A 16937-nucleotide genomic window follows, 5' to 3' on the forward strand; every position below is an offset into this window, starting at 1 on the left:
AGGGCTGAGCCCCACAGAAGGAAGCTCTGAGATGGGCTTTGCAGCAGGGGAAAAAAAAGGGAGGTAGGGCGTACTAGGTACCTGACCACCATCAATGGTGGTGGAACCTGGAAGTCTGAGGGAGGAAAGTCGTGAGGCACTTGAGGGAGGGAGAATCTAGGTATCGGGGATGAATAGTTCATTAATTCAAGTTACTCAGCTATTTCATAAAAACAGCAACAGTAATGAATAATTTTAACACGTGCCAACCTCTCCTGATCACTTTACACGAATCATCTCAATGCGTCTTCACAACAATCTTAACTTCTATTATCTTTGCGTTCTGGATGAGAGATCTGAGGCCCTGTAGGGGTTACCAGAAGACACACAGCTGAGACGTGTCAGGGCCAGGGTCAGGCTGTGCAGCTCTGGACTTTGTGTTCTGACCACTGCGTCATTGACGCTACAGATGTCTCTGCTTTGTGTGCTCACCCTGTTCTCATTCCATCCCCTGAAGGACTGACGGCCCCTAAGGCATCCATTTGCCCACAGCATCAGTGAACTGTGTAGAACTCTGCGAGGGAGCTGGCCCCTGTGCACCCTGAGTTGTTTTTCTTCCCCGGTTCCCCAGGCAGGGGCCATGAACAAAAAACAGGGAAGCCTTGTTGGAAGAGGGCGGTAAATCACAGCATAGATGTCCAGACTGTGCAATTATTTACTTACTGCATGCAGGGTCTTGTGCTAGGCGGTGGGAATACCGCAGGGAACCAGATAGACAAGTGCCCTGTTCCTGTTCCTGCCCTTGTGTTGTGTTTTGGGAATTTCTCCGCGACGGTGCTTTGGCATTGAATGGGCAGAGGTCTGGTGCTGGGGGGAAGCCCCACACCACCAAGACTTGTAATGTACATGAATGTGAATGCCATTTCAGGATTGTAAAAGGAAGCCTCCCGAAATGTTTCTTATTAAAAGGGAGCACTGGGTCTGAGGGTTGGGAAATGAAATTCCTTAGGTCAGGCCTGTCCCAGGAAGCACCTGAGTCAGGGGTATGGAGGGCCATGAGGATAGTACAGTGAGCGTAGGAGGAAGATATAACAACGTAGATTTTGCCATCTTGGCCTCAGTTTGGTTTTAAAGGACAGCAGCTGGACCCTCTCCATGCCTGGGTCTCCTGCATGGATTTAATCAGTGGTGGCCCAGGTGTGGAAGACACCCCCATGTCTTATTACCTACTATGGGCTTGAGGTGTGGATCAGGATCTTGTAGTCAACATCTTCCCAACAAGAAGCAAAATAAGAACAAGATATAAACAGGAGGTGATTCATCTGGTGCCCCTGGGGGTTGGAGGGGAAGGTGATGGGGTCCATCCTGGTTGTTGGGGGTTTTGCTGTATTACTGTGAAGTAAATTAACACTTCTGGTTCCAGCTATGTGGCTTGCATTAGACCAACTCTTCTGCTGAGTACAACCAGAAAAGCTGGATTAAGGTTCCTGTTCTTGTTTTTAAGTCTATTTGAAGGCCCTGGAGAGCAAACTATCTTTGAGGTTATCACCTCACTAAGTACTGGCATCCAGTGCAGAACAGCGAGAACTTATGGGAACATCAGACTAGAAGAATGGAGTGAAAAAAATTTCATTTTTTTTAAAAAGAGTTAGTGGGTTCACACAATAGTAATAAACTAGCTCCAAATTATTGATGCCAATCAGTGGAGTTATAAAAAATATGAATAATATGAAAAGTGAAACTATAATGATTAGTAAATCACCATAGTCTATAATGGGAAAACTCATTATATTAGGGACTAACATAACAAAAATCTGCTTTAGGTTTTTCTTTTTTTTTTTTTTTACGAGCTGAGGTCTTGCTGTGTTGCCCAGGCTAGAGTGTACTGAGGCAATCACAGCTTGCTGCAGCCTCGACCTCCCAGGCTCAAGCAATCATCCTGCCTCAGCCTCACTGACTACAGGCATATGCCACTACCCCCAGCTAATTTTAAAAGACTTTTTTTATAGAGATGGGGTTTTGCTATGTTGCCCAGGCTGGTCTCAAACTCCTGGGCTCAAGTGATCCACCTGCCTTGGCCTCCCAAAGTGCTGAGATTACAGGTGTGAGCCACCATGCCTGGCCTGCTTCAGGTTTTTTTTTTTTTTTTTTTAGAGAAAAATATACATTTTACACTTGTCTGCTACTTAGAAATAAGAACAGGAAATATACAACTTTAAAAAATTCATTCTCATACCTTGATAATGAAATATCCACCTTTAAATATTAATTTATGAAACAACTAGCACAGCCAGCAAGGCTGTGGCGGCTCACATCTGTAATCCCAGCACTTTTGGGAGGTGGATGAGGGCAGATTGCTTGAACCCAGGAGATCCAGACCAGCACGGGCAACACAGTGAGACACTATCTCTACAAAAAATATGAAAATTAGCAGAGCACGGTGGCGCACACCTGTATCCCCAGCTACTTTAGAGACTGAGGCAGGAGGATCCCTTGAGCCCAGGAGGTTGAGGCTACATTGAGCTGTGACTGTACCACTGCACTCCAGCCTAGGCAGCACAGTGAGACTCTGTCTCAAAAATAGTCAACCGGCAGCTGCTCTGCCTATGGAGTAGCCATTCTTTATTCCTTTACTTTCTTAAAAAAAAATTTTTTTTTAAATGGAGTCTCGCTCTGTTGCCCAGGCTGGAGTGCAGCAGTGCAACCTCTGCCTCCGGGTTCAAGTGATTCTTCTGCCTCAGCCTCCCAAATAGCTAGGACTACAGGTGTACGCTACCATGCCTGGCTAATTTTCGTATTTTTAGTAGAGACGGGGCTTCACCATATTAGCCAGGCTAGTCTCGAACTCCTGATCTCATGATCCACCTGCCTGGGCCTCCCGAAGTGCTGGGATTACAGGTGTGAGCCACCGAACCCGACCTACTTTCTTAATAAATTTGCCTTCACTTTATTCTATGGACTTCCCCTGAACTCTTTCTTGTATGAGATCCAGGAACCCTCTCTTGGGGTCTGGATCAAGACCTCTTTCCGGTAACATCTTCCTGGCAATCCACGAAGGGATGATACTGAGGAGACCCTAGACCCAAAGGGGGAATAGACTGCAGCACTGATTGGCCGACTTTGGACTGACCCTGCTTATTCCTGTGAACCAATCCGTGATCTGTGACTGCTGCTCAGAAGAAACAAGAGGGATGGATGTCATGTTTTGTCGGAACTCAGTTATGAGCAGCCCTCGACATATCGAGGCTTGCTGACTGAGCTCCCTTCTACCCTGAATACAAGAGACCCTAATAGGCAGGAATATCATCGCCCCTATTCAGTCTGAAGAAGTTACATAAGATGAATCGTAGTCCCTCTAAACCCTTCAGGATGAAGGGTTCCCTTATAAAAAGGAAGGGCAAATATGTCAGAGGCATTTGAACCAGAGTGATTCCGTCTTGAGTAGCGACTGGGTAAAATAAGGCTGAGACCTACTGGGCTGCATTCCCAGGAGGTTAGGCATTCTTATCTAACAGGAAGGGATAAGATGTCAGCACAAGATACAGGTCACAAAGACCTTGATGATAAAAGTTTGCAGTAAGGAAGTTGGCTAAAATCCACCCAAACCGAGATAGCAGTGAACATGGCCTCTGGTCTTCCTAACTGCTCATTAGCCACTAATTATGATGCACTAGCCTGCTAAGAGACACTCCCACCAGCGCTATTACAGTGCCATGGCAACATCAAGAAGTTACCCTAAATGGTCTAAAAAGGGGAGGAATGCTCAGTTCCCAGAATTGCCCACCCCTTTCCTGGAAAACTCATGAATAATCTGCCCCTTGTTTAGCATATAATCAAGAAATAACTGGCTGGGCGCGTGGCTCAGGCCTGTAATCCTAGCACTTTTGGAGGCCGAGGTGGGTGGATCAACTGAGGTCAGGAGTTCAAGACCAGCCTGGCCATCGTGGTGAAACCCCATATTTTTTCTATAATAATAAAAAATAATAATTCTAAGTATCCTTAGTCCAGCAGCCCAAGCTGCTGCTCTGCCTATGGAGTAGCTATTCTTTATTTTACTTTCTTAATAAACTTGCTTTCACTTTAAAAACAAAAACAGGCCGGGTGCGGTGGCTCACGCCTATAATCCCAGCACTTTGGGAGGCTGAGGCGGGTGGATCATAAGGTCAAGAGATTGAGACCATCCTGGTCAACATGGTGAAACCCCGTCTCTACTAAAAATACAAAAATTAGCTGGGCATGGTGGCACGCGCCTGTAGTCCCAGCTACTCGGGAGGCTGAGGCAGGAGAATTGCTTGAACCCAGGAGGCAGAGGTTGCAGTGAGCTGAGATCGCGCCATTGCACTCCAGCCTGGGTAACAAGAGCAAAACTCCATCTCAAAAAAAATAAAAATAATAAAAACAACAACAACCAGCAAATATATCAGAGGCTTAGCGTCCCCTATTCAAGGGGACAGTTCTGGAGGCAGAGAAAAAGATAGAAAGGTATAGAACAAAAGACAGAGAGGAGCAGATGAATTTTATCTCGGCCCCCATGTGGCACCTCACAGCTTGGGAACAACTATTTCTCTCATAATTTTCCTCAACTCCACCAGTCACAAGCTGTGTGACCTTGGGTAAGGCACCCAAGTTCCTCTGGGCCTCAGCTTCCCCATCAGTACAATGGGGATAACAACAATAGTCCTTACTTGGTGGGGTCATCTGTGAATGTGAAATGAGTTAATAAATGGAAGGCACTTAGAAAAACCTCTGAAACCACTGAATCGAATTGGATATCATTATTGATCCCTCATTCAATCCCTCAATACCCATTTAGTGCCATCTGTCCAGATGCTGGAGATACTCCTGGCACACCGTGACTGCTCATCGAGCGTGTCACAATGAACATGTGCAATGGCCTTGAAGGCCACATCGGGGCCTGCCCTGATCAGCTGGTTGGAAGTGCTCTAGGCCTGAAGCTTAGCTGTGAGTGGGGACACGGGAGGGAGGTTGGAACTGCCACTGCAGAAGGGACTCTCAGCCTAGGTTCAGGAGAGAGGCTTTGAACCTGCATGTGTGGGGAGCCATGGAAGTTTCCAGGAAGGGCTGCAGGTCCCATCTGGAGATGTGCCATTCCTCCTTCAGGTACCTAGGAATGTCAGTCACACCCCAGACCTGCTCAGCTCCCCAAAACTGCTGTCCCTATGCCTGAGAGCTTCAAGTCCCCAGAACGTGCACTTACTCTTGGCCTGCCTGGCTCGCACTCCTGGAAAAGGGTTCAGAACAGTGCCTGGCACATACATTAAGTGCTATGCGAGTGAAGATAAAACTAGGATGTCCAGTGGGGAGAACGCAAGCCTTTGAATATTATGTGCTTTTACAAACTTCAAGAGCAAAGAAAACTAAACAAGATGTTGTTCAGGTATATCATATATGATATAAATTTCCTTTCTTTTTTTTTTTTTTTTTGAGACTGAGTTTCGCTCTTGTTACCCAGTCTGGCGTGCAATGGTGCGATCTCGGCTCACCGCAACCTCCGCCTCCTGGGTTCAGGCAATTCTCCTGCCTCAGCCTCCTGAGTAGCTGGGATTACAGGCACCCGCCACCATGCCCAGCTAATTTTTTTGTATTTTTAGTAGAGACGGGGTTTCACCATGTTGACCGGGATGGTCTCGATCTCTTGACCTCGTGATCCACCTGCCTTGGCCTCCCAAAGTGCTGGTATTACAGGCTTGAGCCACCGTGCCTGGCCCTAAAGTTCCTTTCTTTAAAAAAGGGATGACAAGCAGAAAGTAATTTGGGAGCTGTGGAGAGGCAAGGTAAGGGATGGGGGAGTGAACCAGAGGCATATGCGTAATTGGCAGTGTCTGGGTACTCAGGATAGGGGTGGATCACAAGGGCTCGCTCTGTAATTAAAAGGAAAGGGTTTTTTTGTTTGTTTTTGAGACAGAGTCTTGCTCTGTCATCATCCAGAATGGCATGCAGTGGTTCGATCTCAGCTCACTGCAACCTCTGCCTCCCAGGTTCAAGTGATTCTCCTGCCTCAGCCTCCTGAGTAGCTAGGACTATAAGTGTGTGCCATCATGCCTGGATAATTTTGGTAATTTTTTTTCTTTTTCTTTCATTTTTTAGAGATGGGGTGTCACCATGTTGGCCAGGCTGGTCTTGAACTCCTGACCTCAGGTGATCCACCCATCTCAGCCTCCCAAAGTGCTGGGATTACAGGCGTGAGCCACTGTGCCTGGCCTAATTTTTGTATTTTTTAGTAGAGATGGGGTTTCACCATATTGCCCAGGATGGTCTTTAACTCCTGACTTCAAGTGATCTGCTCGCCTCGGCCTCCCAAAGTGTTGGGATTACAGGCGTGAGCCACCGCGCCTGGCCAAAAGGAAAAATGTTACTGTAGTAACCCTTCAGCACTAGGGACCTAGAGCCTTAGTCTCAGGCTACCTGGGTGCCTTACAAAGGAGGCCACCCAGGCCCATGGCTACTCTTTGCCACAGGGAGCCCTGCACACAGATGTGCTGCTGATGGCTAAGCTCTCACTGCCTGCCAGAGGGAGGAGGGTCTGAGCCAGTCAGAGGAGATAGGCCCCAGAGAGTAAGAAAGACGGAGGAGGAGGACCCAAGCTGATCCAAAAGATGGGTCTAAGCAGTTAAGTGGAAGAGGGTTCCAATCTGATGGCAGAGGGCCCAAGCTTGGCCTAATGAGGAGGAGGCCAGGCCCACCAAGGGGCCCCTGGAGTACTTGTTTCACTTGTCCCTTGTGGGTTTTTGCACTTCCTGTTCCCTTGCTGCTCACTGCGGAAGTTCCTCTTCTTACCCTGCACCCAGAGCCTCACTGGAGAAGACAAGGACAGAAAGCACCATGAGTGGGGGCCCAATGGGAGGAAGGCCCGGGGGCCGAGGAGCACCAGTGGTTCAGCAGAACATACCGTCCACCCTCCTCCAGGACCACGAGAACCAGCGACTCTTTGAGATGCTTGGACGAAAATGCTTGGTGAGCTGGGGATCTCCTGCCCCCGCCCCGTCCTCACTGTTTCCTCCTCTTCCTCTCCGCCTTCTCTTTCTTCCCCTCCTCCCGCTCCTCCTTTCCCTCTCCATCATCTTCTCTCCTAGAATCTCCTGTCATCGTCCACCCTTCCCAGGAAGAACCCAATGTCTACTTGCTTTCCCTCTGGCTGCATGCAGTTCTTCCTTCAGGCCCACGACTGTCATGAGGCAGGAAGGACCAGGTCTGGCTCCAAGACCCTGTGGCTACACCTGACCAGACTCCACTGACCCCTGCTTTCCCCTCCCAGACGCTGGCCACCGCAGTTGTTCAGCTGTACCTGGCGCTGCCCCCTGGAGCTGAGCACTGGACCAAGGAGCATTGTGGGGCTGTGTGCTTCGTGAAGGATAACCCCAAGAAGTCCTACTTCATCCGCCTTTATGGCCTTCAGGTGACTCCCACCCCCCTACTGGACTTGCAAGCCAGTTCTCAACTCACAAACCCAGATCTGTCAAATCTGTGTCCATCTGTGTCCATCGCCCCAAGACCTCAGACCTGATTAATGAATCCCTGAGCCCCAGAACCAAAGACTCAGCCAGATGGCAAACTGTAGCTTGCCTTTCTAAGTCTACAATGACTGGCCTCAGCCTCCATATCAAAATCTCTAAAGCCCCCCAATTATTAGTATACTGCCTAAGCCTAATCTTTTCTACAAATTCCAAGAAATGAGCACTGTATTTATACCTGAATCTATTCTAAACTCAACATTTTGCATCCCAGGAATCCTTCATCAAAACTCTTGAACCCCAGATGTTTGCCAAGCTCCTAAGTCATAAATCAGTTCCCCAAACCCCAAACTTGAATATTCCATTGATCCTTGAACTCCACATCTGTCCTTTTAAATCCACAGCACAGACCCCAGAGTTCCCATATTAAAATTCCTGAACACTCAAATACCAAGGTAGTTTTTTTTTTTTAACCTATGTGTCCAAGGCATGAACCAGGCATAGGCACAGATCAAGAGCCAAGCTGGGATGAACAAGGGGTTGCTTTGTCCCTGGCTGATATGAGATGGGCACTACCAACCAGATGCCACTCTACCCAGGTCAGGGACACAAGGTAGTTCTTAAGAAAAAAGTCTTTTTCACAATCCCCCAACCTGAACTTTCTAGGTTTAAGCCCCAAATTCATCCTTCTAAACCCATAAAGATGGACTCAGCATAACTTCAAGATCCCAAGCCTGTCAAAGCTTGACCAAACTCCTAAGCCATGACTCTTCTCCACAAACCCCAAATTGCACTTACTTTAGCTGGACTCCCCACAAAACTCCCAAATCTATGTGTTTGAACTTCAAATCTCAACTCTAACTCCCAAATACCAGAATCCTACCTGTCATTAATTGGGGCTGGGGTGGCAGGGAAGGGCACAGATTGAGTCTCTGAATGAGTCTCAACTTCCTAAGACTAGAGTCCTAAATTATGAAATTCAAGCTCCCGAGTCCCACATCTAGGGCCCTGAACCCCAAATCCAAACCTCTCACAAAAGTGTCTGACTCCTAGATTGTACCCCAACTCCCCACATCCACACTGTTAGATTCCCCAGCTCTCTGGTACTGAGCTAAAAATCTCCAAACCAGACTATGAGACCCCCAAATCCAGACACCCTGCTCCCTGCCCAGCTAACAAAGGCCTGCCACCCCCGGCTTGCCTCAGTGCCACTGTGTCTCCCACCCTACACCTCTCCAGGCTGGTCGGCTTCTCTGGGAACAGGAGCTGTACTCACAGCTTGTCTACTCCACCCCCACCCCCTTCTTCCACACCTTCACTGGAGATGTAAGTGACCAACCAGCCCTTGAGCCTCACTTGGGTTTTGGAGAGGAGATGGGAAAGCTGCGGGGGACCTGGGAGGTGGCTGACCCCAAGGTATGTGCAGGACTGCCAAGCGGGGCTGAACTTTGCAGACGAGGGCGAGGCCCAGGCCTTCCAGGCCCTGGTGCAGGAGAAGATACAAAAAAGGAATCAGAGGCAAAGTGGAGGTGAGGAGGCTGCAGGGGAGGAAAGGAAATTGGGCAGAAGTGAGTGTAAGTATGGGAAACTAGAAAAGTCTCCTCTCATGGTTTTCACTCCCAATCCATCTGTCTATCCACAGACAGACACCAACTACCCCCACCACCAACACCAGCCAATGAAGGTGAGTCCTCTAGTACAAGTAGGGGTAATAAGGGGCTATCCCAAGAACCTGTGGCAGAGTTGTGATAGCTCTTGACACATCCCATCTTCCCAGAGAGAAGAGGAGGGCTCCCACCCCTGCCCCCACACCCAGGTGGAGACCAAGGAGGTGCGTGCTGATTCTTCCCTGTGTCTCTGGATGGATGGGTGGGTAGGTGGAAGAGTGGATGGAGGAATGAGCAGTTGGATGGGTGCCTAAGTGGGTGAATGGATGGGTATGTGGATGGATGAGTGGGTGCATGGATGTGGGGATCGATGGACGGGTGGGTGGATTCGTGGCAGATGGCTGAGTGGAGGGATGAATTGATGGGAGGATGAAAGTCTAAGTAGATAGATAGATGCATAAGTGGGCCGGGCGCTGTGGCTCACGCCTGTAATCCTACCACTTTGGGAGGCCGAGGTGGGTGGATCACCTGAAGTCAGGAGTTCAAGACCAGCCTGGCCATCATGGTGAAACCCCATCTTAAAAAAAAAAAAAGATAGATGCATAGGTGAATGGGTATGTGGATAAATGAATGAAAGGGTGTATGGATGACTGAGTAAATTCGTGAATGAGTGAATGAATGAACAGTGAATAAACGAGTACAAGACAAATTTGGTCAGTGAAGAAAGCAGGATGAATAAATAAATCAGTAAATGAAAATGTTAACAAATTCATTAGTCAGTGAGCCAGTGAATGATAAACCATGAGGGAATGAAAATAATGAATGAATCAGTGAATGTATGAATGGTTTGCAGGATCCACTCACTTCTCTATAGACCCTCCTTGAACCCTTCACCCACTCCCTCCATGACCATCCAACACACACACAGATTTCCCCAAGGCTTCTGTTTCTTGCCCCTATGCTTTGGTTGGTTGGTAAGTGGGTCAATGGGCCAACCACCCTATTTTCCCCACAGGCCCACCTGCTGGTCCGCTGTCCCTGGGGCTGGCGACAGTAGACATCCAGAACCCTGACATCACAAGTTCACGATACCGTGGACTCCCAGCACCTGTACCTGGCCCAGCTGATAAGAAACGCTCAGGGAAGAAGAAGATCAGCAAAGCTGATATTGGTGCACCCAGTGGATTCAAGTGAGAATCACTCCCCAGTGGGCCCATAGATTCCTGGGGCAGAGGGGCACATAAACAAGTGAACAGCTGAGTGGATGGAAGGATGGGCAGATGGCTGGGTGACTGGGTGGGTAAATAAGTGGATGGATAGGTAGGTGTAGGGCTGGGTCTAGAGAGAGGTAAATAAGGCAGTAAGTGTGAAAAATTTAAGGAGGTATTCACTCTTAGGAGCATGCAACTGTAATTCCTGACTCACTTAAATTTTACACCTCAGGCACCTCACTTGCCTCACCCTGGGCCCACTCTGAGTGGGCTGTTAGAGGAGAAGATGGGTGGGCAGGTGGATGAATGGATGAATAGATGAGGTAGATGATGGATGAGGTGGGCTGGTGGGTAGGTGGCTGAGTGGATGGGTGGATGGATGCATAAATGCATGGAAGAATGAATAGGTTGAAGAATGAATGGATAAGTGGTTGGATGGACGGGTTGATGGGTTGATGGGAGGTGGGTGAGTAGATGGATGGGTGAGTGGATGAGTGTGTGGACAGACTGATATGCAGGCTGACTGGTTCACAGACAAGGTGGATGGTGATGGACAGGTGGATAGATAGGTGGATGAATGGACAGTTCAATGGATAAGTGAACAGAAGTGTGTGGTTGCATGGGTAGAAAAATGAGTGAGTGGATGGATGGAAAAGTGGCACATGGGTAGGTAGATGGACAAGTGTGTGTGAGGACAGATTGGTAGACAAATGGGTGAACAGACATATGTGGGCAGACAGTTGCAGAAACAGATGTATGGGTGGATCAGTGGTCCAACAGATTAATGTGAATGAATAGGTGGACACATGCATGGGTGAATAGATGAGGAAAGAGGGATGGATGGATTGGCACCACAAACTATGGATCCCTTCTAATTCCATAACTCCTGCTCATACTCATTCACTCATTCAGTCTCATTTGTTAATTCTGGTCCCTCAGAGTCTTTCTGGGCAGGAGAGGACAAGAGGGCTTCACTACAAAGGGAGGGAAGGAGGGGCACTGAGGATTCACTGGAGTCTCTTCACCTCTTTCAGGCATGTCAGTCACGTAGGGTGGGACCCCCAGAATGGATTTGACGTGAGTAACTTCAGAATCTCTTGGACTCCACTAAACTACCCACCCTTCCACAGACCACTGCTGAAACCCCACTCCTAGACTCTGCCCTTCCCACCCGCTCTCAGATCCCTCGCTGGGATGGACCTGATGGACAATTCGTGTTGATTTTCTCCTCACCTTATTCCTCTACTCCTGCCCCTGGCCTTTTTCCTCCTGGGCAGGTGAACAACCTTGACCCAGATCTGCGGAGTCTATTCTCCAGGGCAGGAATCAGCGAGGCCCAGCTCACTGACGCCGAGACCTCTAAACTTATCTACGACTTCATTGAGGACCAGGGTGGGCTGGAGGCTGTGCGGCAGGAGATGAGGCGCCAGGGTGAGCCCCTGCTTCTATATGCCCCTTTCTCCAGCCCTAGCAGCTCACAGCTAAGAGATTCACTAAGTCACTCTATCCTTATGGGAGCACCTATACCGTTTAAATCAGGAGTTGGTCGTGGGGGGGATCCCATTTTAAAAATGAGCAAAACTAAGGCTCAGAAGGTATCAGTGAGAGTTACAGCTATGTGTTATTCCCCCCTCCACAGAGCCGCTTCCACCACCCCCACCACCATCTCGAGGAGGGAACCAGCCCCCCCGGCCCCCTATTGTGGGGGGTAACAAGGGTCGTTCTGGTCCACTGCCCCCTGTACCTTTGGGGGTTGCCCCACCTCCACCAGCGCCCCGGGGACCCCCACTCCCAGGCCGAGGGGGCCCTCCACCACCACCTCCTCCAGCCACTGGACGTTCTGGACCACTGCCCCCTCCACCCCCTGGAGCTGGTGGGCCACCCATGCCACCGCCACCGCCACCACCACCACCTCCGCCCAGCTCCGGGGATGGACCAGCCCCTCCCCCACTCCCTCCTGCTCTGGTGCCTGGTGGGGGCCTGGCCCCTGGTGGGGGTCGGGGAGCACTTTTGGATCAAATCCGGCAGGGAATTCAGCTGAACAAGGTGAGGACAGGCAAGATGGAGGATTGGGGGTCTGGGACTCTGGGGTGTCCTTTGCAAGTCAAGATACTGGGGGACTGAGGCCAGGACCGAGGAGAGTGCCAGGCCTTGGGGATTCAGTGATAGAGTTGAAAAGTTGCCGGGCACAGTGGCATGTGCCTGTAGTCCCAGCTACTTGGGAGGCTGAGATGGGAGGATCACTTGAGCCGAGGAGTTCTGGGCTGTAGTGCGCTATGCTGATCGGGTGTCCGCACTAAGTTCAGCATCAATATGGTGACCTCCCAGGAACGGGGGACCACCAGGTTGCCTAGGAGAGGTGAACTGGCCCAGGTGGGAAACGGAGCAGGTCAAAACTCCCGTGCTGATCAATAGTGGGATCGTGCCTGTGAATAGCCACTGCACTCCAGCCTGGGCAACATAGTGAGACACCATCTCTAAAAAAAAAGAAAAGAAAGAAAAGTTGATGGGGAGCCTTGAAGGGGACTGGAGTGTGTGGAAGGGAAAATAATGATGGAGGGGCAGGGAGAAATGCTCCTTTCCCAGGCCCTGAACCCTCTGTGCTGACCCCTGCCTGCTGCAGACCCCTGGTACCACAGAGAGCTCAGCACTGCAGCCACCACCTCAGAGCTCAGAGGGACTGGTGGGGGCCCTGATGAATGTGATGCAGAAGAGAAGCAGAGCCATCCACTCCTCCGGTGAGTTGATCCTGCCAGGGCCTCAAACCTGGCTCCCAGGGCTAGCACTGGCCTCAAAACAATCCCAGCAGTCACCACCAATACTGACATTAGTCCCATCTGTTGACAGCATTAACATGAATCTTGTGTCAGTCTCCTTTTTGACAATGTTAACATTAAGTCATTATGTGACAATAATATAATTAACTCCAACTTTGACAATAATATTAACATTAATGCCAGGGTGTGTCCACAATATTAAGGTTATTCCCTTATGTTCAGTAACATCAGCTGGCCGGGCACGGTAGCTCATGCCTGTAATCCAGGAACTTTGGGATGTCAAGGCAGAAGGATCCCTTGAGCACAGGAGTTCGAGACCAGCCTGGGCAATATAGTAAGACCTCGTCTCCACAAAAACTAGAATTTTAAAAAAGTAGTTGGGCATAGTGGCAAGTACCTGTGGTCCCACCTACTTGGGAGGCTGAGGTGGGAGGATTGCTTGAGCCTGGGAGGTCAAGGCAGCAGTGATCCATGATTGTGCCACTGCATTCCAGCCTGGGTGACAGAGATCTTATCTCAAAAAAAAGAAACATTAACCCACTATGTGATGAAAATATTATGAAGAACACCATTGTTGACAATAATATTAACTTTAAGTCCACGTGTCAACAGATTTATATTAATTCATTATGAGATAATAATCTTATAATGTAATATTTTTTCTTAAATGCTTTGAGACAGGGTCTTGCTCTGTGTCCCAGGCTGGAGTACAGTGGTGCAATCATGGCTCACTGCAGCCCCAACCTCCCAGGCTCAAGCGATCCTCCTGCCTCAGCTCCCAGAGTAGCTGGGACTACAGGCATGGACCACCATACCCAGCTCATTTTTGATGCTTTTTTGGTAGTGATGAGAGCTCACTATGTTGCCCAGGTTGTTCTGCAACTCCTGGGCTCAAGTGATCTGCCCACCTCAGCCTCTCAGAGTGCCGGGATTACAGGCATGAGCCATCATGCCTGACTGTTAACCTTATCTTTTTATGATAATGTTACTATTACTCTCTTAATGTGTCAGTAATACTGTCACTAATCATTATATGATGATAATATTAATCTCAACCCACTAAATGATAATAATACAATTAACTCCAATTTTGACATTAATGTTAACAACATTAACCACAGTGTGTCCACAGATTAAGGTGAATCTATTATATGACAATATTATAGGAACTTCATCTTTTGACAATGATTTTTTTTTTTTTGAGACAGACTCTTGCTCTGTGACCCAGGCTGGAGTGCAGTGACACGATCTTGGCTCACTGCAGCCTCTGCCTCCTGGGTTCAAGCTATTCTCCTGCCTCAGCCTCCTGAGTAGCTGAGACTACAGGTGCACCACTACGCCCAGCTAATTTTGATAATGTTATTGTCATTAACCTCATTATGTGTCAAAAATATTAGCATTAACCAGACAAAAAACAATAATAAATTATCCTGCCTTTGCTAATAATATTTAAATTCACTCCAATAAATAGGTTAACATTAACCCTTTATTTGACAACATCTGGACTAACCACATTTTTGACAATATAAACTTCAACTCCAATTAGAACTCAGACCCTACCTATAATTCCTCTCTTGTCCCAAATGGAAACTCTAATGTACCATCTTCTAGCAGGAGACCTCAGCCCCCCAGGGTCAAGTCCTTACCTCCCAGACCCTATGAAGCCCCCCACCAACCTCCCAGGGCATCTTTCTCTTTCCCTCCAGATGAAGGGGAGGACCAAGCTGGCGATGAAGATGAAGATGATGAATGGGATGACTGAGTGGCTGAGCTGTTGCTGCCCTGCGCTCCTACCTGTAGGAAATGGCTCCCCTTCTACCTGCTCTGTGCCCACCCTCCACTCTCCTCTTCCAGGCCTTCAACCCTCATTTCTTCCCCATCAACCCCTCCAATGCTGTTATTGCCGCCTGGTCCTCACACTCACCCTAGCAATCCCAAGGCCCCTTTTATAAAAAAAATTCTCAGTTCTCTTCACTCAAGGATTTTTAAACAAAAATTAAAAGAATTGTCTTTTTGTCTCTCTATAATTCTCAGTCTGTTTACATTCCAAATGTGGGTCTCTTTCCACCAAAGTTCCTTTTATTCATTTAGCCTTACATGTATATATATATATTCATTCACTAATTTATTCCCTTGGTCAATTAGCCTGTATTTCTGTGTTTCCTTCTGCCCCTCTGTCTTTCAATAAACATTTATTGCCAAGTACTATTTTAGGGGCTAGGGATCAAGCAGTGGAAGAAAACAGCCAAAAATTCCTGCCCTTATGGGGTGAAATCCACATTCTAGGGGAGGAGGCAGAGAAGAAACAAGAAATCAAATAGAAATAAAAAAATAATTGCAGACTCATGATAAATGCTGTGGAGTGGTAAGGCAGAGATACAGATGAAACAATATTCAGATGGAGAGATCAGGGAAAGCTACTTCGAGGAGGTGATGGTGGTGCTGTACCTAAAGAGACAGAAATGTCGGCCAAGTGAATATTTGGGGAAAAAGGGTTCCAGGCAAAGGGAGCAGCCAGTGCAAAGGCCCTGAGGTGAGAAAAAGCTTGACATGAGGCCAGATGTCATGCATTTAATTATTTTTTTAAAAAATCATTAAATCGGCCACAGTGGTTCATGCCTATAATCCCAGCACTTTGGGAGGCCAAGGCGGACGGATCACCTGAGGTCAGGAGTTCGAGACCAGCCTGGCCAACATGATGAAACTGCATCTCTACTAAAAAATACAAGAATTAGCCAGGCATAGTAGTGCATGCCTGTAATCTCAGCTACTAGTAGAAGCTGAGGCAGCAGAATTGCTTGAACATGGGAGGCAGAGGTTGCAGTGAGCTGAGATCATGCCACTGTACTCCAGCCTGGGCAACAACAGAGCAAGACTATGTCTCAAAAAAAAATTATTCAATCAACACAATACTAGATAAAGAGCATACTCAATGACCACACCTCCCCATTTTCCATCCCCATAACAACTCACACACCAGGATCTTGATGAGCAGCATTCCCCTTTCATTTTTAAAATTTGGTTCTGTCCAGTTCCCAGTGCAAATCAGACACTGGCCAATTGCATTGGAAAAGGCAAAGACTTAATAATCAGACAGATCTACTCTAGAACCCGGGAAAGATGCCTCACCTCCAAGCTTTGGTTTCCTCATCTATACAATGTTGGTAACTGATTTCCAACTGGGATCCCACTGAGTCACCTCTCTGCCGCCTCCAGGACTTGCGCTCCCAGAAACAAGGGAGTAACTCAAAACTATCCTTGGTGTTTACAGCTATTTCCAAGGGCATAATTAGAAACTGTGGCACATCAAAGCCTAGAATTGAGCTCCCTGCCCCTCCTGATTCCTGAAATCTGGTGAATTCGAGATCTCAGACATCCTGCCTTTAGAGGAGGAGAAAAGGAGAAAGGTAGTGGGGAGGAAGATAAAGGTGAGGGAGACTCTAGAGAGGGCAGGCTGCTTCTATCCGCAAGAGCAATGGAAGAATTCTAGGTTGAAGGGGGAACTACCCCAAGCTAGAAAAGGAGGGAGTCTCAGGTTTTCTTGGATTCATTATTATTTATCTCCCACACCACTCCTCACCCCACCTGACCAGGTCCCCAGCCCAGAAGGGCACTGGGTCTAGAAAGGATCCGTCAGTATAATTTCTCCCTACTCCCAGTCCCCCACAGAAACCTTAGAAATCTAGCATTCTGGCCGGGCACGGTGGCTCACGCCTGTAATCCCAGCACTTTGGGAGGCTGAAGCGGGCGGATCACCTGAAGTCAGGAGTTCAAGACCAGCCTGACCAACATGGTGAAACCCTGCCTCTATTTATAAAAATAAATACACACACACACACACACACACACACACACACACACACCACACATAAAGAAATCTAGCATTCTGTG

The 16937-nt window shown here is 48.3% G+C and overlaps 1 protein-coding gene and 1 non-coding gene across 2 annotated transcripts; one reads left to right on the forward strand and one right to left on the reverse strand.

The window, feature by feature from the left end:
- The first annotated feature begins 6775 nt into the window (after window positions 1–6775).
- WAS (WASP actin nucleation promoting factor) lies at window positions 6776–15069 on the forward strand. Its single transcript, XM_035288708.3, has 12 exons — window positions 6776–6954; window positions 7256–7396; window positions 8691–8777; window positions 8878–8980; window positions 9094–9135; window positions 9229–9282; window positions 10074–10248; window positions 11304–11346; window positions 11547–11700; window positions 11909–12315; window positions 12893–13007; window positions 14753–15069. The coding sequence occupies exons 1-12, from the start codon at window positions 6823–6825 to the stop codon at window positions 14806–14808; spliced, it is 1509 nt and encodes a 502-aa protein (XP_035144599.1). The 5' UTR covers window positions 6776–6822; the 3' UTR covers window positions 14809–15069.
- On the reverse strand, window positions 7926–8060 carry LOC118150827 (small nucleolar RNA SNORA48). The gene has a single exon (XR_004738960.1). It is a non-coding gene; the product is annotated as a small nucleolar RNA SNORA48 (small nucleolar RNA).
- Window positions 15070–16937: the final 1868 nt, after the last annotated feature.

This window comes from Callithrix jacchus, chromosome X (assembly GCF_049354715.1).
Source record: "Callithrix jacchus isolate 240 chromosome X, calJac240_pri, whole genome shotgun sequence".
Lineage (NCBI taxonomy): Eukaryota > Metazoa > Chordata > Mammalia > Primates > Cebidae > Callithrix > Callithrix jacchus.

What these genes read in the sequence shown, in the direction of transcription:
- WAS (XM_035288708.3), top strand. Translation starts at nt 6,823, where the DNA reads ATGAGTGGGGGCCCAATGGGAGGAAGGCCCGGGGGCCGAGGAGCACCA. An exon ending in ACCAACACCAGCCAATGAAG is followed by an intron (nt 9,136 to 9,228) that starts GTGAGTCCTCTA and finishes CCATCTTCCCAG; the next exon opens with AGAGAAGAGGAGGGCTCCCA. An exon ending in AGGGAATTCAGCTGAACAAG is followed by an intron (nt 12,316 to 12,892) that starts GTGAGGACAGGC and finishes TGCCTGCTGCAG; the next exon opens with ACCCCTGGTACCACAGAGAG.